Source organism: Lepisosteus platostomus, chromosome 22 (assembly GCF_059453375.1).
Source record: "Lepisosteus platostomus isolate fLepPlt1 chromosome 22, fLepPlt1.hap1, whole genome shotgun sequence".
Lineage (NCBI taxonomy): Eukaryota > Metazoa > Chordata > Actinopteri > Semionotiformes > Lepisosteidae > Lepisosteus > Lepisosteus platostomus.
The window spans coordinates 13,159,373-13,180,852 of record NC_142632.1 but is presented as its reverse complement, the minus strand read 5'-3'; the positions used below and the strand labels follow the sequence as shown (position 1 = coordinate 13,180,852).

At 37.4% G+C, this 21,480-nt stretch overlaps 1 protein-coding gene across 12 annotated transcripts in view; it reads left to right on the top strand.

The window, feature by feature from the left end:
• The window catches only part of auts2a (activator of transcription and developmental regulator AUTS2 a), a 320,347-nt gene that overhangs the window by 48,379 nt on the left and 250,488 nt on the right, over positions 1 to 21,480 (top strand). For 11 of the 12 annotated variants that reach the window (XM_088616432.1, XM_088616431.1, XM_088616425.1 and 8 more), the window contains one exon: positions 18,508 to 18,708. In XM_088616432.1, coding sequence (XP_088472558.1) covers positions 18,508 to 18,708 — 201 coding nt within the window. The remainder of the gene's footprint in view (positions 1 to 18,507; positions 18,709 to 21,480) is intronic. The other variant, XM_088616426.1, reaches the window with a different exon arrangement.

Sequence of the window (21,480 nt, the reverse complement as noted above, 5' to 3'; positions counted from 1 at the left end):
AATAGTAATATTTTCAAAATCACTGTTAAGCAGCAGGGTAGAACTTCTCGGTCTGCGGTCTTGTGGTCTGTACTTTTTCAGGTATGGTCTTGATTTAAAAAGAAGGCAATCGGCATTTGCTTATTCTTGAGCCTGGCTGATATATTAAACTATGTTTGTCGTCCGTAATGATGAGCCCTTTTGTGTTATTGGCACACCCCCTTCCTATGATGTTGATTTAGCTGATTGGTACTGTAGATGCTCAAGGCTGCTCCGGAGGTGCAGAGAACTACAGGGAGAACCTGAGGCTCCTTGTCTCCTTTCGCTGCTAGATGATGATAGTTTCCTTCAGGCAGAGCTAGGAAAATCTGCCTGACTGCGTGCCTCTCACTGATCTTGTAAAGAATATGTGTTATATTTAAAACCTTAGGCATCACAGACCTGTGGAACGCCTTAAGTGCTGTGCAAAGTTTGTTTTCCTTCTTCTATTCTTCCTGTCAGCAGCACGATCAATACTAGACTGACTGTGCCGCAGACAGCAGGTGATCCCAGTTGCATGAAGCCAGGTTCTCATTTAGGAATTCTGGAGTTTTTCTTGGCACATGCTCAGCTGATGTCAGAGGATGTCTGTCAAAATAATGTATTTGCCTGATCAACAGCACTGAGTGGGGTATTTGCCTTATAATAAGGAATGAGAAGAGTGGGTAAGGCTTAATTATATTTTCCTCATCTGTAATGTTTCATTAGGAGTTATAATTGAAAAGGAACTAATTTAACTGATTCAATATTACAGTACTTGTTGTCTAAGATCATTGATTCCTGTATTACACAGATGGTTCAATCTGTCAGGATTCATCATTGCCAGTTCTGTTAGTCATTTCTAGGAGTTAAAGTAATTCTTCCCGTTACCCTTGCCTTTTAAGGTTTCATAATTGAAAAGTTTTAGTCCTTTGATTGTACTTGTTGATTTCAGGTAATTTCACATGCATTATCTGTCTATAATTCACTTGACACATCAGTATATGTGCTGTACAGCACATGTGAGTGTCTAAATTAATTACTGCTTTAATCACTGCTGTAGAGGGGCTGTTAGACATGTGCATAAAACATTACAAGTTGGAAAGCATTCAGCCCTTTTTACAATCATTTTACTGGGCATTTAATCTTTGCACAAAAAGATTTAGTAATTCTTCTAGATTTGGTATGTGCCAATGTAGTCTGTCTCTGTGGTAGTTTCATCTGGAACTGGAATGCAGAGGTGTCTAGTAGAGATATTCTACTTGAATACGTGCCAGAACATTGAAGCATTTTACAAAGGTTAGCATAAACCTGCAGCACCAGTAATGCCTTCATTTTCCAGATGTGAACTAATTAATTTGTTAGAGTTGCATGTTTTTGATTGGGTTTATAATTATAATTAGGCATCTAAGAAATTACACTGTTAAAACATTTTGTGTGTCATTTACTTGGGTTAGATAAGCCTTTTCTTAAAGCTAATACCTTTAATTTGTTCATCATTTTATGCGACTGTACCTACAGATGTTAGGTACTATATGTCTTATATCCTTTATGATTATTGTTCTGCAATTTTAGCTTGTCCAATGTACAGGTATTGTAAAACTGTAAGAATACTGCCATTAAAACTGAAGACGAAGCATATAAATAATTTATACCTCTTGCATTAGGTTTCAGACATTTTTCATTGTCTCCCATGTATGCTTCCTATTTTTCTTTTAGACATTGGCATGGGAAACAGGTGACTTAAAAAAATGGGGCGAGACGCAGAGGAGCATAATGGAACAGCTTGTTAATTAAAGTTCAAAACAGTTGACCTTAACAGGGCTCGTAGTACTTATTGAACTGACATTGTATAATGTTTCATTTGGAAATGCATGGAGATAAAGGGCAAAGTGAGACATGTCCTAGAAGACTAACCTTTAAGGATCTTAGAGCATGTATGATTTATTAAAGGCCATGTTCTGCAATATATGGCATTTCTGTCTGATTCCGACTCCGGATCAAACTGTTCCAATACATTAAGAGTGCAATCCTCTTCTGTCAGTGGCTCAGCTTTTCTTTTAGGCAAGGGATCATGGCCCTTTCCAGCAAGCTGACCCTCCACAATCCCATGCTACCAGAAATGGAGTTTCTGCTCCTTATTCGTAACCCTCCACTTACAGTCTGCTTCCTCGTTCTCGGCTACAGTGTCCTAATAATAGTGAATGCACTTGCTCCGCCAACCACTTTTCTGGGCTTTTTTCTATGCCATCTTACCAAATTAAGAGAGGGTGAGCTGGTGTTAAGAATTTTTAAGTCTGTCTTTTCAGCACATAATTATGCTTTTGAGGTTTTCTAATGATACCCCTTGTCTGTTCTGAAAATAATGCTAATTATAGTCAATTTAAGCTAATGGCATCCAGAAGGGGGTATCATTCTCATAGTTTATGAATGCAGAGTAATAGAATTTTACTTGCTTTCCTTGGTGAAAGCTAGCAATTTGCACGTTTAGGTTAGGTTTGTATTTTGGTAGACAACCGCTGTTTATAGATGTTCTTAAAGATTGAATTAATTGAATTAATTGAACTTTCCGTTAAGACGTAAATCACTTAATGATGCCTTCCGCCTCTGCATTCCTGGTTTCTTCTTGTGGCCAGGCTGGGAAGAACTTTTGAGATCAAGGAATGGCAGTACGGGTTCTTGCGCTACAGATCCAGGGCAAAATCCAGCAGACAAAAATGCACCTGCATTTGACTCGTATATAAGTTCCTGCAGGTGCTCGGAGAGTCTTGTGTCCATCTAGAGATATACTGTACGCTGTATGTCAATACATGAAAGAGCATATCATGTATCCACTCCTTTAGTACATTCGAACTTGCGTTAATTGTTTTTAAGTGAAGCACACACCCAGCCGGTCTTAACCCATGCCTCGCAGGTCTTGTTCTCTTATTTCTGTGAAGCAATCGACAGACTGTCCCTTACTGACATGATTTGTTTACTTTCTGTACTGGGGTTAGAGACGACAAGGCACCATATGATATTGTAGTGTGTAACGTTTCGGTAGATATAGACAGGCTGTGAAATTTGTTAATGTACTTTAACTGTCTTTTTAACTTTATGTAACAGCCCCACAGCTTATTCTGTGTATTTGGGTGACTGGAATAAAAGCAGAGAGGAAAAAAAAATGTTTTTTAAAAGTTATATTAAATGTAGCAAAGTTGTAACTTAGTTACAGAATACATACAGTAGTTCATAGAATTCTTTCTAAAAAATGCATATATTTCTTACAGTACATATTTCCAAAATATATCAAATATATATTACACAGATCATAATATAAAAGAAGAGAGAGAAGTCCTGTGAGCAGGAGCTCATGTTGCTGAGTCAAGTATCATGTTACTGTTTTGTGCCTTAATTTAGCTTAAACACCAGCACCTCCTCCAGTTGTTTAAACATTACTGGAAGATCATTAAACAGCATGCTCCACACTCCTTCCTGCTCTCCACTCCACTTGCTCCCAGGATGGTCATTCCCTCCTGTGAAACAAAGTGGTGTACGAAGACAACAGCTGCTTAATTAGCTATAAGTCAATTAAGCAATCAAGAACAAGCAGCTGAAAAGAGCAAATAAACTAAGAAGTGACCACTAACTGGCAGTGGCAATGATTAAGATGTGTACAATAGACAGAAATGTTAAAATGGTTCAGACTGTTAGCTGGATTAACTGACCAGATAATAGGTTAGTTCCTATTTGGTTCACAGTGTGCTGCTAAGAGTGCAAATAGAGAATTAACCTCAAGGCCTTCTCTGGATCTTTATATATTCACCCAGGATAGGGCAACAAAGACTTGGGCCAGTCTAGCTTTGGAAGGCTGGGAGTTTTATTGGAGTGGGAGTGAAGATGCAGTCAGGTGGCGATAAGGTATTATACAAAGGTATTTTCTTTTGTACTTCTGTCCTGTGAATTAAGAGAGTGCTGCTGCAGGGAGATCAGATTAGTGAACTCTACTGTATGTGTGTGGGGCATTAGTAACACAGAGTGATGTGCCGCCCTTGGCGAGAGCTTTAATAGCCAGTGCTGGAAAAATTTGCATTTAAAGTAGGATTTTGATTAAATGCTAAATGGCGTCTTAATTTTGATCATTCTCCGTACTTCTAGGCAGAGTTCCAGATAATGCGAGAGGCCAGTCTGCCGGGTGATTGGCAAAGCTCTTCGCCGGCTTAAGCAAATTCTCACCTTTCATAACTGTAAACAATTTGTCATTCAGCTTTGCGGGGAGACAAAAACATCTGCGTTGCAGTGGCTTCCGATTATAAAGCTTCAGTTTGCTTCATCGGTTTTTAATTAACTCTCAATTGCTTGGCTTTATCCAGCTTGTCATTCATTGTGACTGACAGCTAATATAGTATAGCCTTGTTTTTTTGAGGGCTGGACTTATCTCTAACCTCAGTCTCAGTACAAGGCTGGTGATGCCTCTCATTGCGCTATCAGTTCAAGGATTGCACTCGACATAAGTCCTTCGCCTTTGTTGCCATTTAATCCCCTCTTACTTCTTTATACAGTACCTTTTTTTGTCTTTGCTGCCTTGATGACCTTTAAATGATGACCAATTCACAGGCTTTAGACTGAGCCTGTGTTTATATTGGAATGTATTACATTTGTACTATTCATAGTCATGGAAAGTGATTGTAGTGGTAATGTCGTAATGATATCAAGTATTGTACAAGTACAACTGAGGTAACAAGTAAACACTGCCATCCCTTATTTTTCTGCCTTTGAAGGGCTGAAAGGTTCAGAGTGTTTGGTGATGAGAGACACTCAGCTTTACCTACTTGTATCTGGGAAAGACGCTTTCAGTCCAATTTTAGTTCAGGAAAAAATGAAAGAAAAGAAATAACCATTCCCCAACAGAAGGTGCCAATTAGTGATTTGTGGATCACTCTGCCGTGTGCTGGCATTCTTGTAGCTGTGATATGCAATAATTGCTGTGGACTCAGGAGAGGGGATCTTTAAAATGTCTGTTTAATTGGTAAACTTGACGAGAACACATTTTGACATCCGAAAGGTTAAGCCTTGCCATTTTAGCATTTTGGGTCATTATTCCGTAACATGAGAGACCCGGATAGCTGTTTTTAATGACGTGTTGTTTTCTGTTTTCACCCAAAGGGTGGATAAGACTTTAAAAAATATAAGACAGAAGCTTATTGCTCTTCAAATGAAAGTTTGGCTGTATCATCCTATTTAGGGTTGGGGCTCCCGGAAATGTCTAAACATTTTGAAAAAAGTGTGTGTTAATGTAACTGAAACACACGTGTCGCAGGTCGCAGGTACTTAAAAAAAAAAACCTTTTATAAGGAAAAGGCTTGGGAAGAGTTTAATTAGTCAAACCACATCCCTTATATAAATCAATTATGCTCCAGCAGAAGAATTTGCAACGATTAGTGCTTTTTAAAAACTCAAGAGTTGTATCTCAATTCATGTTTTTTTCTCTCTTCTATGGTCTGATGCTTCTTGAGGAAGTTCTTACTTGCTTAATTGGAAGTCAGTAAATGGGTAATCAAGGGCATAATAACATCGTGGTGCTTTTGGGGGTGGGGGGGGTTCAGTACACTCCATGGGTGATTTCTGCCATTTCTGTACACAGGTTTTTCTTTCAATGGGAAGCAATCAGTGGTGGGTGCCTGCGCACAACGACCTTGCAAAAATCGAGCCTTCATTACGTCTGACAAAAAGACATCAGTGATACATAGGCAGGGGTAAATAGACTCTTTTTTTTAAAAATGCAATCAGCCTGTACTAGCAATAATCAGGTTATTCCTTGTAAATGTTTTTGGAGAAGCTGAATCAGAATTGTACTGTAGCTTGAAATGTGCAGCCGTACAAAATATATGTGCCTTCATTTTCCTTCCAAGTCTTTCCAAGTTCATTGTCACGGTGGCTTCATTTATATTGCACCTTGTGTAATTAGATGGCAGATTCTTTTAGGCTTTGTTGGAATTAGGACCTCAGATGTAAACGTACAAGTATTTTGAAAAAAATCTGATGTAAACTCAGTTTTCAGTCCCTATTCTCAACAACAGGGGTCTCAATTAACTGCAAGTAAAATGCTAACCGTCAGTCTGTACCCAAGAGTACTAAAAATGTTCTTAATAGCCTCTTTTATGATTTCTCTTTTGATGACATGAAATGAAAGGCTTGTGAATTCCCTGTTAGATACTGCTATAAATCTTCCTCTTTTCAGTTTTCAGCTCTTGATATATGGCTTTAAATTCCAATGCACAATTTTACGCTGCTTAAAAGACACTCGTATTTTTAGAAGCTGCAGAAATCCATTTTTTTTACAAAAAATGTCATTTTACTCTATTAATGTTCTGACATAACATAGAATATTTTCTGATGAGGGGTGATTTAAGCTATCAGCTCATCTTCGGGGGATCGTGACACCAGCACACAGGTACAGAAAGTTAGTATTTCTGCTCTTCAAATCTCCCTAGGTTTAACTTTGACAGAGTTTTATCTGCCCACCATCATTTAAACAAGCATTTTTGAAAATGCATACTGAATAGAATAATAAATAATGCAAGACTGTATTTTTTACAGGTGGTCCACCTAACATTTCTACTTGCCTGTCTGTGAAGCAAGAACCTTTGGTAGAAATGAACTTGGCGCAGTCTTCTACTTTAAAGTGATGTGATGTTTGTGCACTTTGTAGAATGATATATTCTGTAAAAAAGTTTTGCAGTATGCTTTTTTTACACTCCATGTAGTGCTGAGTTCATCAGACGTCTTTCCCGCTTATTAGAAATGACATAAATGGTGTACAGCTCAGCGCAGCTTTTTATTGTGATTTCAACTGGCAGGGCTCTTCCTAGGCTTGTAAAGCTCTCAAAGATTTGTTACTATGCCGAACACGCCAAGGACTTCACAAACTTGTGCTGCTAAACCTCAAAACATCTGAGATCACAAATAAGAATAATGATGGGATTTATATATGTTTGTATACTGTAACTGATGGGTCTTCTTCTACCTGTTAGCTCATGTTCACAAATGTTTCCATCAGGAGTCTTTACATCGTTGTGTTTCACAGTAAAGCTGTTGCCATGGATGAAGTAGTAAGAAGCAATAGGTTTACGATTTTATTTTATTTTTTTGGGTTGCATTGAGTTGCCTTGTCAGAATGTGAAATATTTGTTATAAACTATGGGAGGTAGTATGTCTTAAAGACTTTTACAGAAATGACAGTAACTCATAATAACTTTCGTGTAAATGTCTGTAATGAAATTTTATTAAATGGTGTTTAAAACATTTTGAGCACTTGAAACGATTCTGATCAGATTCATTTTCTAAATGTGAGATACTGTAAATTCAGGTATGATGTACATGCAGTGATGTAGAGCTGTTTTTCTTTGTATAATGTTTTGTTACTTCTACGCAAAAGGGTGTGTTGACTAGAGTTTAGAATTTCAATGTAATCCTACAATTACAGCCAATGTTTACTATCATAGTCATCAGTCATATTTACTGATTTCTGCAACAGCCAGAAAAGCATCTGGGTTTTCAAACAGGATTAATTAATTTCTCACAATAACTTTTCCTTATTAAAATATTTATGTTGGCAAACCTTATATATACTACAATACTACAATATTGTACTACTTTCTAGGATGAAATCCTTATTTTATTTCATCCAGTTAGAAATGCAAAAGCCCTTCCACCTGCAGTGAAGACAAACACAAAATAATCCTTAAATGAATGTATTCATGTGTTTTTTTAGGAAGTGTGGTATGATGGCACTCTAAGTTCAAGCAATAATGTTTATTTGCTTCTTTCATACATGATATTTTCTCACCTTGCTTCTAATTAGCACTGAGGGCAGATTGGAGGTTCACATTTCAGTGTTAGCTTTAAGGCCTTAGTGTCTATAAATAGGGTTTGTGACTTTCAGCCCAGAGGGAGGGTTATACTGTAGCAAGAGCCTATTGAACAGCTGTCTTTCAGCCATTTTTTAAAATGATGAATTTCAGACATGTAAATGAATTCGCATCAGAGATCAAAGCCAAGAAACAAATACTTTAGATAAGGCTTGTGAAATACAAATTGTCTCAGCTCATCATTCATTTTTCAAGATTCTAACTCTTCAGTGTAATCAATGCTTTAATCATTTCTCGTCAATCTGTCACATCCCAAGTCAGAGAAAAATGGAAAGTGAAAAAAGTCAACCGAATTTCATACCCAGTCCTTTTTGAAGAACTGTAATTAAGCCTGACAGCATCCTGTACACTGTTTTTATTTGTATTGTTGTAATCTCAGAGGTACATGACACACAGAGGTACATGAACTTGTCATCTCAGTCACGTTTCACAACGAGAGATTGGGAGTACTCCAAAGGGAGTTTTGGACCTGTGGCATTGCATTGTAGCCATCAGAAAATGTTACTACAGTTCTTGCAAAATATCTCCTTAGCTCACTTATAGGCAACACCCCGAAAAGCATCCTTTCCTCTGTTTTAACAACTGTGAAAAAACAGTAGACAACTGCAAACCGACATATGAATGAGCATAAATATATTTTTAATATCCGGTGTTAAAACTTTTATACAGAAGTACGGAACAAAGAGTGGCAGTCAAGCCACAGGCTGTTCAGTAAAAGAAGGTCTTAAATTAGTAATATGCCTGAGAAATGAGTCCATGCTTAGTTCTTAATGACTGTGTGTCCTCTATGAAATGACAAAGTCACTTTAAATGATCTGACTTTGTAAGAAGCAAATAGTTTTGCTTTATTTAACTGAAATTATCTGTAACTTGAAAAACCTCATAGCGGAGAAAAAAGACTAAGTCTTGGTTTTAGTATCTCAAGGGAGGGCATAAACACAAAAGCAGTACTTATTTAAACCAGGGAGAGAAATTGTGGGTTAGATGCCTAGCACAGTGCAAGATTAAAGCCAGGTGACCTGCAGTACTTGGGTATAAATTAAGTAGTTAGTTTGCTTTGTCTTTCATGACTTCGTTGTTTTCATGTCTTGAAGCATCTTTCTGCAGAGATGGGCACAGAACAGTACAGTACATACCCTTGGCCTTATAGTCGGCTTTGAGTCATCTTCAGATTGTTAATGAAGTATGTGGCCACCAGCTGCAGTTTAATTGTAAGGCATCGATCTGTTTTAAAATGGCATTAAATATTTGCTCTGTATCATTTGCTTTGTAATTAACCACAGTCATGACTTGTTAAAGTTTAATGCACCGTACTATTTTACAAAATTATGGGTATACTTTATATTTTATGTCAAGAAAAAAATATGAAGCAAAAACGCAATGCTCATACTGTACTTCAAAAACGGTAACATTGGTTTGAGTATACTAGTAGCAACAAGCCTACACATTTCTGCAGTTGTTGTAATGAACCTCTTAAATGTTATAAACAGAGACAGGAGATGGTTGTGTAGAGATAGGAGATACTTGTGTAACTGATGCGATTTCAGCCATTGTGTGCAAATGGCTCATTATTATTTTATTGGTTGCTGTTCTGCACACTGTTTCAAACTGTGCTTAATGATTTTATTAGTTGTCCTTATTAATATTTCACAAATACAGTCTACGCAAGAAGCAGTTTGGTTTTATTTTCCCTCTTGGCCATGATGTGGATTTCAGGGTCCTTGTTTTAATTTCTTTTGCAAATTATTAATATGAATGGGCAAAGAAAAACAATTTAGTCACAGTGACTCCAAGCGGATTAGCCAATTCAGTAAAAAGCCCAAACCAGCACACACTATGATTGTGGTTTTTTAGATAATTTTCATATCTACTACATTAACTTGCTGCCATTTATTGTTTGTTCTCAAGTATCTCAATTTTTATTCTCCCTTCCAATGCAATATGATTTGCCAGTTTGACCTCTGTTTGCAGTACATTAGTTAATTCATTAATTTTTAATTTAAGTGATAGGTAGCATTTTTCAGGGCAGTCCGAGTAACACTTCTAGGAGTAGAATACATTATTTCATTGCCTTACAGCAGTAACAGGTGTGGTCTTGAAAGTTTCAATTAAAATGTATTTCGTAAGGTTTGGATTTTAAATGTGAACCTAATATACTCACTTCATCACTGTAGTGTAATAATCTGGTCTCTGTACCTTGTTGCTAAGCAACCACGCCTGTTGAACACAAGTGCCTTAGCCATTGAATCCCATAAGAAATGTCATATGTCATTGAGGGAGGAAGGCAAAGGAGCTGAGTAGCACTGATTTTATATCAAGCACGCTTTTAGCAGCTCGACCCAAGATGCATTTAAACAATATATGTTAAACTTGGAATTTCAGGTTTCCTGGCTGATAAGGAAGTGATAAATATTTGCGCAAAAAGAGAGAAATGCAGAAATGCACTGAATGCTGTATTTATTTGGTTAAGTGTGAAATGGAACTCTATACAGTATGTGCTAACAGAATGAAGTCACTGGAAACAAAGGGACTGAACATGCAGGGGCAGTTCTGGTTAGCAGCGAAGGTTATTAAGGTTTTTAAAGTTAAGAAGAAGGTTGTGAGGGGGATCTCTCTGCTGAAAGGACAAGCTTTGGGAGGCTTTCATATCCTCTACCCTACCAAAAGAGCAAAGAACGATTTCCCCCACTATCCCAGAAAGGCTCTAGTAATTCCTCTCCAGGAATTCACTATGGGAAGTGGCTGACTTTTGATCAGCTACCTGGGGGATTTTGGTCACAGTCAGCCTGGACTTGAAGTAATGTCATCTGGACTAGTGTGCTTAGCCGTTGCTCCTAATGGATGAGTCACTCAGGAGCCTGACATATCCATTTTTATTACTGAACCGCATTATTGAACTAAGATTTATAGTCCGTGGATATCTTCTACCAAAGCATCTTTCAAAACATGATATCAAGTGGTGCAGTGCTAATGACAGATTGTAGGTATCAGGCTAGAGAGGGTGTAGGAAGCACAAGGGTAACTAGTGCTATGGTAACTAGTGATACTGTGCTGTGGGAGCTGTACAGGTTGAAGCTGTAGTGTCAGCTACAGCTACACTTACAGTCAGCTACAGTTGAAGCTAGTGTCAGTAGTGCTGCTTGACCAATAAAGATCCTATGGCACTTTTTCTTAAACAGCAGGGGTGTGAATACTGGTGTCCCGGCTAAATTTCACTCTGAGCTTGTCCAATCTGGCCTACATAAAACTTTGCTCTTAATTTGATTGGTGAAGTAATTTTTAACCGGCTGTCTCATGGGACTGCACTTCAGTGGTAGATGAAATGGGTACCCTCCTGTAAGTGAAGCGCTCTGAGATCCTATATAAATGCATGGAATTATTATGTCTGAATCTGATAGAAGTAGTGTATGTGAAGATGCTTGAACTGCAGTCCTGCTTCAGAGTTGTCTTTGATGCTTTCAGAAATGAAACCTTGGCGATAGCGCCATAAAGAACAATGTCGTTTCTGCAGAAGAGAGGCATTGATTTTTCAGTAGAATACTCGAGTCTATTTAAAAGTCCCACATGATACACATAAATAGTGACTTTGGAAAAGAAAGCAAAGGTGACATGTACAGTAATGTAACTTTACCTGCATGGGACGAAGGTTAAGATTTTCCAACTAATATACCGGTTCGTATTATACAGGAAATTTTACAAATGTACATGTAGCTTTACAAAAACTTGTGGTGATAGCAAACTGAATTATTCTCACAGCTTGCTATAAGAATATTCTTTATTTTTCTCTTGTGTTTTGTGTAGACACTCCATTTTATTTTGTGTACCTAGTTTCTGTTCTGAATACGCCCTGAAAGGATAAACAGGTAGACTATTAAATTTTATAGGAGAAACATGTAACCTTGCCCTTTGTATCAGGTTTTGCAGACTGACACATTAATGGTGACAGAATTAAACAACCTCATTTTCGGTATAAAGTATGAGGGCTTTTTCTTTCCATAGACTAATTAATTACTTTGTCTAGAGGAATGTTGATTTAGATAAACGATTTAGCCTCTTAGTACCACAAAAGCTTTTCTTTGAGAGCCCTCTCTTAGAAGTTTGCCCTTAAGTTACAAATTAATGATAATTATCTGGAGCTTGAGTCCTAACCAGGGTCTTTTGAATAACAAACGTGTCGAATCTTGAAATGAAATGGTTTCCACATTGGCCATCTGCATTGGTACTGAGCAGGCTTCACAATCAATTTACAATTGGAAATGTTGTGAGCATTTCATAATATTATCTAAAACTGAGGGATGGCAGATTCTTGTAATCTATAAAATAAAATACAGTAACAAACATGCAAGAGGCGGGAGTTCACACTGTAATTAGACCTGTGAACATAAAGTGTTAGTGAATTGGGAGCAATCTCAAATATTAGAATTTGTACAGCATCAATCTACTGTAATTAGGCCTTACGGCTTAAGACATTTCAGTTTTTAACTTTTCCATTTTTTTCAAATTCCTAGAAATGGGATGTCAGAATGTATTATTTTTATTCTTTGAGCATTGAACGCGTTTTGCCGCAATATTTTTAGAATTCCAATGGGAACTTTATCATTGATTAGGATTGTAAATTAGATTAGGGGCTCCTCTAATTAAGGAAACCTGACTTCAACAGATGGTTCCTGACTAGCTAACTTTTCCTTCACAGGCAAGACATGTTTTTCAGAATTGCAGTCAAAGGTGGCGTGCAAACTCTTCCCTGCAAGCATCTGAGAAAGGTTAACCCTGCTCTATGAGTGGTTCTGTAAAAGCAAAATTCCTTACAGTTTTCGTCAGGGAACCACATACTGTATACATGCTATAGTTACATTTATGTTTTGCTCTCCTACTCATTTACAGAAGATACAATTAGTAAACCAGATATACATTAGCTGGAGGCTGATAAAACCTTAATTAGTCTGCAGTTGCTTGTACATGTTGCGAAGTATTTGAAAATTTGCCTTAAGAAATATGGATAGTGACATAGGAATGAAAGCTTTTCACTTTCCCTATTTGTTCTAAATATGTTCCATTTGAGTAGCATCCTTTTTTTGATGGGGTCTTTGGCTGCTCTATGCCTCGATAAGATCTACAGTCCACACATCGCTACAGAGTGGGATTACAAAGGGCTGAATGTGCCGCACTTGGGACAAGAGATAAGGGAGTGAAAAAAAAGAAAACAGATGGAATCTCATTTCATTTATCTCTGGTACACATCTCGAATAGTGGTTCTGCTTTGCTCTGGGACAAGAATTATATCACATTAGATTTGCTCTCGAACAGTCGACAGTCACAGTTCAGATATCATCATACAGGAAAGCCTGTGATGTTTTACTTGTTTGTTTCAGCACAGTGCGTTTATCTTCTGTGATAAGCCACAAGCTAGAGGAATCCCGGGCTCAGCTTGGGATTCTTGGGTGTGAATTTGACCGTTTGGTCTGATTTGAGCTAAGACAAATAAAACAAGCGAGTTTTTGTTCATTGAGGATTTCCTGGCTGCTGTGGACATTTCAGGCATTTGGAATTTTGTATGCTTTAGGCTTCTTATCTGTTTTGAATGATTGTGTTGTGACATGGTCTGAATTATGGCTCATCAGCAGCAGATATGGGTAAACATTACAGTGAAATAATCCTTTAGAAATTGTAGTTTAACAGGCCTATAGGCAGTATTTATTTCTTTATGGTTGAAAAGGGCTTGAGTTAGTTCAAAGAAGAAAATATTTTTAAGTATGCCAAGTACTTGCAAAACTACCTATTGAGGAGACGAGGAGAAAGTAACATATAGAATCATGTCTCAAAATTGTCATTTAACAATGCTCATTGGAAAGCGGAACCAGTTTGCCTATCTGAGAGCATTCTTTTGGCTTCAATTTGAAAATCTATATATTTGAGTCATCAAATAGCAATCAGTAAAACGATTCGAGAGCCAGCTGTACGAAATCCCTGCGGTGGAATAAAGTGGAAGGTGTTATCTTCGACTATTAACATAAATTACTTTCAAAAAAGCAACTCCAGCCCATTGACTGATATTCAAGAACCTTGCAACTTCTCCACTCTCCACCTCAGGCCATTTTCTGCACTGTGTTCTGCTGACATTTGCATTGTCGGCAAAGAATTTGTACTTATCAGCTCCTTAGTTAAGACTCGAGAGAGTGACGTGGGTGTCTTTGAACCTTGGCAGCAGAGAGCAGGAGCAATATGTTCCTGTCTGCCTTTGACTGTGAGATTTTTGCTTGGGAGATGAAGACACACGGCAAGTCGACGGTATGGAACGAATAGGATTGTGGTTTTTATTCAGCTTTAAAACGCTCAGCCTTCTTACAGTGATTTGGCAGAGCCGATGACAGATGGAATCCAATGCATTTGTGGAAGAGAGATTGCAAGTGGGGTGGGTGGTGAGGAAGTGAATTTAGATTGTTATTCAGAAAAGTATAAGATGTCTTCACTTAGAAATGATAAAGCTAGATAATGCATTGTATGTTTCAGTCATTGAGATTTTTCAGCTTCATTGTAGTGAGGAAAGCCCCAATTTCTTGCCTTGTCTTTTTATCACAACATAAGATATTTTCTTTATGGAGACTGTTGATTCTGGTCTTCAATGTGCTCCTAGCCTTTGAACCTGGGCAACTCTGGGCCAGGAGGGCTGTTCAAGATTTGAATGTGGTTTTATTTTTTATATTGAATATATATACTGTATCTATCTGTGCGCATAAAAAAATTCAGATGATAGTGTTTGTAATTTGCATTTAACAAGATTGAAGTAATGCGCTCCATTAATTAAAAATGAATCTTACCCTTGCTGTGCAAAGTTGTTTTTGTAAAATATTTCAGGTTGTCTGTTTAGTAGTCCTTTGATCCATGCTGTTTGCATATACTTTTTTTTTACTTTTAAATCCTGAAAAAGCGTAACATAAAGAGAGGGTGTTTTTCATTAGCTTGTCAAAACATCATAAGTTTATTTGCAAGCCTGGGTGGAGTGGAGGTTAATTATTATAGTTATACATAAGAATTATTGGGGAAAAAAAGATTCTGCAGAGCACAACCAAATAGGATTAAAATACAGCTAGTCCATTGTATCTGAAGGATCTTCTTTGAACATTTTCCAACTGTGACCACCGACAAGCAGACATGATTAAATGGATGTAAGCTCTGCTCTGTAAGTATTTCTCTGATTAATTTGTTGCAATGTCCACTTTTTTAGTGTGCATTAACACCGTGTACAGAGACGTACTGTGTTTAAAATGCTGTTGCAGTCTCCCATATTTATTCGATGGATATGTGGAAAAAGATGGAGTGGTTAGGAGCTTAATATAGACAAAATAAATAAACCAGCCTCTGGTCAGTGGGAATGCTAGGAGCAAGTCTTGCATGCTTCATGTTTTTATGGAAAAGGACAAGGTTCAGGTCAGAGATATCCCACCAGTTTTTACTGGCTCAAATCTGGGAGATGTTAAGAACATTTCTAAATGCAGAATTTATACAATACATATTGGATCTGCACATTGTTTTCAGTTGTCTTGTGTGTTTTAACTGTTTGCAAAGGCTTTTGGTAACCTTATCCTGCTACCTACTGTAGCCTGAGTAAAGTTTGGGTTGATTGGGTGTGTTTTGTACCTTTGCTGTTGTTTCTTTATATTAATGCCAAATGAGAAAAAATCAGGAAATATTTGCATTAATTTGCCTTCAGGGTATTGCCCAGATAAACAGTTATAAACCAATAATGCCTTGTATGTGAGCTGTAAACAAACTTTGGGTTATTTGAGCAACGTTACTATAACTCTGTGGTAGAATGTCGCTTTATTTTAGCCATTCAATCTAGTTTAGATTTCCCCTTTAAAGGATACGGTGGACGTATAGAGGCTGTGAATTGTACAGTAATGGCTTTTCTGAAGGTTTTAGATGTATTGTTTTTCAAGTGCCAACCAACAAAATAAGGTCATTTTAAACACACAAAATTTGAGTAAATGAGTTGAAAAAACTTCTCAACTGTTAACCTCTGCTCTACTTAAGAGGAAGAACCTTCAGGAGCATTACATTTTCAGGCTGCATTGTTTTGAGAAAAACTAAATAGAGCTCCTGTCAAGAACTTAAGAAATACTACGTTTGCTCCTGCATTAAATGTGGGAAACAAAGTCACTGTGACATTAGGGAACAGATTTCCATTTGCTCATTATTTACCTCTTAAAAAAACAAGGACTGTAAAAGGTAACATTAACTGCTGAAACATTCTGCACTGCTGTTACACTCTCTCCTCCCAACACTGTTTGTTTTTGAGCATGGGCAATAAACATCCCTGGAACCTCAGTCTTGATAACATCTTTTATCGATTTTATATGCTTCTCGCCTGGTGCCCTGAAAAACAAAAACCCCTGAGCTCTCTGTTCAGAACACTTGGGTGTTTTGTGGGCTCCTCTTTAATCACTTTCTTCTGTCTTGCTCAGGAATTCCCTTATTTAGTTTCCTTGAACAAATCTAGATGCCTTCTGACACATTGTGAGATGCGATTGCTATAGGAATATTGCATTTTTTTTTCTTGTTAGGTCAGTGTTGTTTTGATGTCATTGTTTTTATAAGTCTGACTTTGCTGTTGTCCTAGTTATTCTTATTGCATGTAAAACAGGATTTTCTGCTTCTAAGTTGAATGTGTCTCGAGCTGAACTAAAGTGTCTGTTTGGACGGTAGTTTAACTCTGTTCCCTGGGCATCAGTATGAATTGTTGTTAGTGAAAATTAACAAGGTCTGTCGGGGAAAGCTCTGTCATGCACAATCTGCAAAGCCAGACCCATGCTAAAGTTGACAGTCTTGGAAATAGGTCAGAGCTACATTGGACTTTAACAATTTCAGCCTACAAATTGAACTTGCAACGCAGGATGAAGAGAAAACAAACAAAACTGTTTATTTAAGCAAATGAAAGGAATAAGCAATACACAGTCTCACAAATAAAAAAAGAACTTAAACTGAACTAGGATACTGCAGGGTTTTTTTGTAGGATAAGATGTAAAATAAAATAGTGATTAATTAATTGGTACGAACAAGAGATTACAGAGAGAAATGAATTCTGGAACAAAAATCAAAGCAAACTTAAGTATTTAGATATTTTTATTTTTAGATTATAGCTATTGTAGTGAGACTGGCTATAAGTTAGTAGAACAATTATAGAATATTTTTTCCAAGCCAATTCCACCAATGGCACAGCAAACATGAAGTGTCTGGAAATGAAATGTCCATCAAGATTTGTAAATTAGACCACCTCTCAGTAAGTTATCTTTCAGGCTGATTTAAATTATACTTTACCTCAGCATTACTATTGATTTCCAATTGTTTGAATCAATTTGTCCTTTTCTAGTTTGTGTTGAGGACTCTGTTTCAGTAGCAAGGACTTTACATACACATAAGGAAACGCCAAGTGAGACCTATTTATAAGAAAATGCACAGGCAGAGCAATGGACAGACAAAACAGATTGCCACTTTAATGCCATGGAAAAAGAAAATCTCCTCAGAAACAAAACTGTGCCATAGAGAGCTGGCCATTCATAGTGTGGGATACATCATTCTGAAGGTGCATATTTGTGGTTTCTGGCATTTAATGATTTAGTGAGTGGAATAAGACAATTTGTCAAAAACTGGGCAGACTAAAGAAAATATAAGAAACCACTTTAATCACTGTCAGTTCTTAGCATAAACAGAGGATCAGACTGCTCTTAACCAAGCCATGATAATTTTACACCAACCTTTGAGATTTTTAATGGTGATTTTTGTGGTGTGCTTCAATGCATACAGTACATTGTATGAGCTTCCTGTCTTTCAGCTGGGGCCATTTTTACAGTAAATTAATTCCATTTGCAGTTGCTCATTTTCTTTTGAGACCCCTTAATGCATGCAACAACATCTAACACCTGGCCTTGAAAGATTATGTCCAACAGGTAGTTACAAAAGATGAAATTTTGAACAGCCTTAATCAGGGTTTCATATACCATAAATTATTTATTAGTCTTAATATTTTTAGTAGGACCTTTATGAAGAGTGCAAACCTTTGAACAGTTTTACTGTAAATACGTTTAGTATTATGAATCCAGTATTTTTAGTTCATTCGTACGAGACTCTAAATAATCAGCTCCATGTGCATAACTTTATTGTGAAAGAGAATCCAGAACTGCTGTCCCTTCTAGGTAAAGTTGTCACAAAGTCAAATTTGATTCATGTTTGTTCTTTCCCTATGAGTTCTTACCTTTTGTCATTTTATTAATCTGGTGAATTGTCACAAAGAACATTTGAAATCTTATCGTTTGTGCTGTATAACCTGCAAAAAGAAATTGCAAATCTAATTTGATTATCTGGAGTGGTTCCATAGTGCCCTATTTATTTTGTACAAAAATAATATTTAACCCTCATAAGTGAGTAGGTAGGTAAAGGGACCACAGGTTTCTTATTACAGAGATTGTACTTTGTCATTACATCACAGTGGAGGTATACGGTACATGGACTCCTTTTAGTAATGTGAGGTGTAAAACTTCACTGTGCTGTAAAAAAAGTACAATATCACCACTAATCTGGAACTGTGTTTGTTCTTGTTCAGAAGGACGTTGCTCTGAAACCTCAGGAGCGCCTGGAGAGACAGCCCAGGACCCTCCACAAGAAGAAACCCAGCGAAGTGCCCCAGGAGCTGAGCTATCAGCACCGGAGGACCAGACTGCACGACATCTCGGACCAGGAGAATGACCAGAACCTGGGACAGCGCCAGAACAAGAGGAAGAAGATTCAGAAGAAAAAACGAAAGGTCAGTCTGTGACAAACTTGTCTTCACCTTGAACAAGAGCCTTCGCTTTTTCCAAGCCAATACAACGTTGCATTTATTGTAGGAACTTGCATTTTCCTCTCATTCCAAAACGCACTTGCCCTGCTTTCATAGCACCTCAATAACCATATTTGACTTCTTTTATGGGAAGTGTAAAAAACACGTCAAGGGATGTGCTGGTCTGGTTAAGCATCATCTTTTTTTAGAATTGTCATTATTACTATTTAATCCTTGTGGCAGTTAAACATTCTAATTATGACTTGATGTCACCTTGAGGAAAATGAGAATCACTATGTTTTTAACAATTATCCAAAGACAGGAGACAACTTAGCAGGTCGACAGAATAAATGCTTAAATCTTGACTCAAAATGTTTTACAAAATGCTTCACATTCTTCAGGTAAGTAGAATTTTAATTTGGGCTTTGTGTCTGCATTTCACCAAACAGATGCAAATTGAAATCTCAATTAAACTTGAGTTACAGTATTTGCCAATAAATGTTAGACAGTCTTGTTCTTTAGGCTGTGTAAGATTTATTGGGGCTTTAATCCATGTAGTCAATTAATATCATATCAACTTAGCAGACAGTTGCTCTTTTGCTTTATTGCAATTACAGAGCATTAAGACAATAGGTCTGAAGATATAAAGGAAGTAAATTACCTTATCATTAAATTAGATATTCCTAAAGAACAGTGACACAGCCTTTTCAAATTTCCAATGTTGAGAGTCTTTTGATTAATTGTGTCATTATGTGTGATGGATGCAATAATGTATTGCTTGTGCTAATTAGATTAGTTGCTCTGTTGTTATTGCTGGCTGCAGCAATGAGATGTTATGAAAAGGGCTAGGGGATTTTAGCTGTCTCAGCTTGCCTAATGAGTATTAATGGAACATTGACACAGTCATGTAACTCCTGAAGAACTTAACTCTTGTCCCTCTTTGTACTGTATATGGGGAAGATGAAAGGTCATCATCTGTCCCTTTCACTGGTGAAAAATCTCTGTTCTTAGAGTTGTGATTTTATGCTACACTGCTTAAGGTACTGGAGATATTTTATCTGTAATTAAGCACTCTAAATACTTCAGATATCTTTAAAGGAAGTATTCCATATCTCCCTATCTAAATTCTGTTTCACTGTTCTTTACTCGTTATTAACGGGAGCTACAATACCTTCTGGACTCCTGTAACCACTGGTATAAAAACATACATCTTGTTCTCACTTTCCAGTGCACTTTGTTGCAGTTTCAACTTATTGAATCTTCAGTGGAGTACTGGGTTGACGTTGTCAGTGTTTGTCTCATTAGACGCTCTTCTCAGTTGCATGAATCCTGAACCCTCCATTCTAAGTTTTACGGTTTTGTGTAGTACTGTTTGTCCTCATCGGAAAATTACTTCATCTGCACAGAAGTCATTTTTTGACACTGCATTTGTAGTCTTGCATATATTTTGACTGACTGTAAAATTTGTATTGCAGTGCATTTTCAAAGCAGTGTGCAATAAATGGACGTTTTTATTGAGCTTTTCATTATTGGAATGCTTTACGCACAGCGTGCATGCCAAGCGCTTTGTCCCCGTTTGCCATTTGTCGAAAGCATCCAGCCACTGACTGTGCTGGGCAGAAAAGTCGGTGGACAGATGGTGACACCTGCCAGTCTTGAGGTAGTCTAGCACCTCTAATAGTGAAAGAGCAGGGACGCTGGACCAGGGAGATCCGACAGGAGTCTAGCAGATGGGTTTCATTGTTTCTAGCTGTGTGTGCCCAGCGAGAGCTGACAGCCACAGTGACAAGTGATTTACAAAGTGCTATTTACAGTTTAGGTTTTCAGGATTTTAGCGACATCTGAGTGCTCTTCAGCAGCTGTTTTCATGACTGCCTTTAGAGGAGCTGTTAATTGAAAATGAAGTTGTGGGTGGGCCACTGAATAAAGTGGCTTACCCCCCCCCCAAAAAAATGGTAGGATCGAAAGAAACGTTTTTTTAGCTGTGGCATTCAGAGTTTTTTGGTGATGTAATTGTATCTGTGTGAAGCCCGGAATTATAACAGAATCTGATAGATCAGTGGCGGCAGTTTGGAAAAGATGTCAATGCTAGTCTTTGTCTTTTTGGCTTAGTTTCTTGGAGAAACTAAACTGTCTTCATGTGCGGAACAATTTGTCTGGTGAGGCAACAACAACAAAAAGATGAAAGTGGTTTATTTTATGCAGATTGACTGTTTTCTTCAGTACTGACCTGTTTTTATGCAGTTCTGAAAAAAAATTGGGAGACCATTATGGCTTACTGAATTCAATTTACATCCCATCATTTCTCGTATTATACTGTCTCTTCTTTTCAACTGCCTTTGATGTAATACAAAGAGGTTTGGGGTGTTTAGTTAAGATGTGCATTGAAACAGGTGAAAATATACTAAAACCATTTTGGGGAAATAATTGCACTTGCAGCAATTATTTTTTTTTCAGGTGTCGTTCAGCGTAAGACTATCCCACAGCCCATTTTGTTGCTAATTGTAGTTATGGTTTGGAAATGAGAGCCTAGCCTGTTTGGTTTAAAAAAACAACACTGCTTCGCTTTTCCACAATGTTTTAGATCTCAAATCTCAGATCTCAGATCAAGTGTAGATTCTGGTCTTTTTTTTTATTTAGGCTAACCTGCTCCTTGTGGTATGTAAATATCAGTTGAAGAGCCATTGCTCGAGCTACTAAATGTACAAAAATATTATCATAAAGAATACCGCAAGTATATTTTAATGATACCCGTGC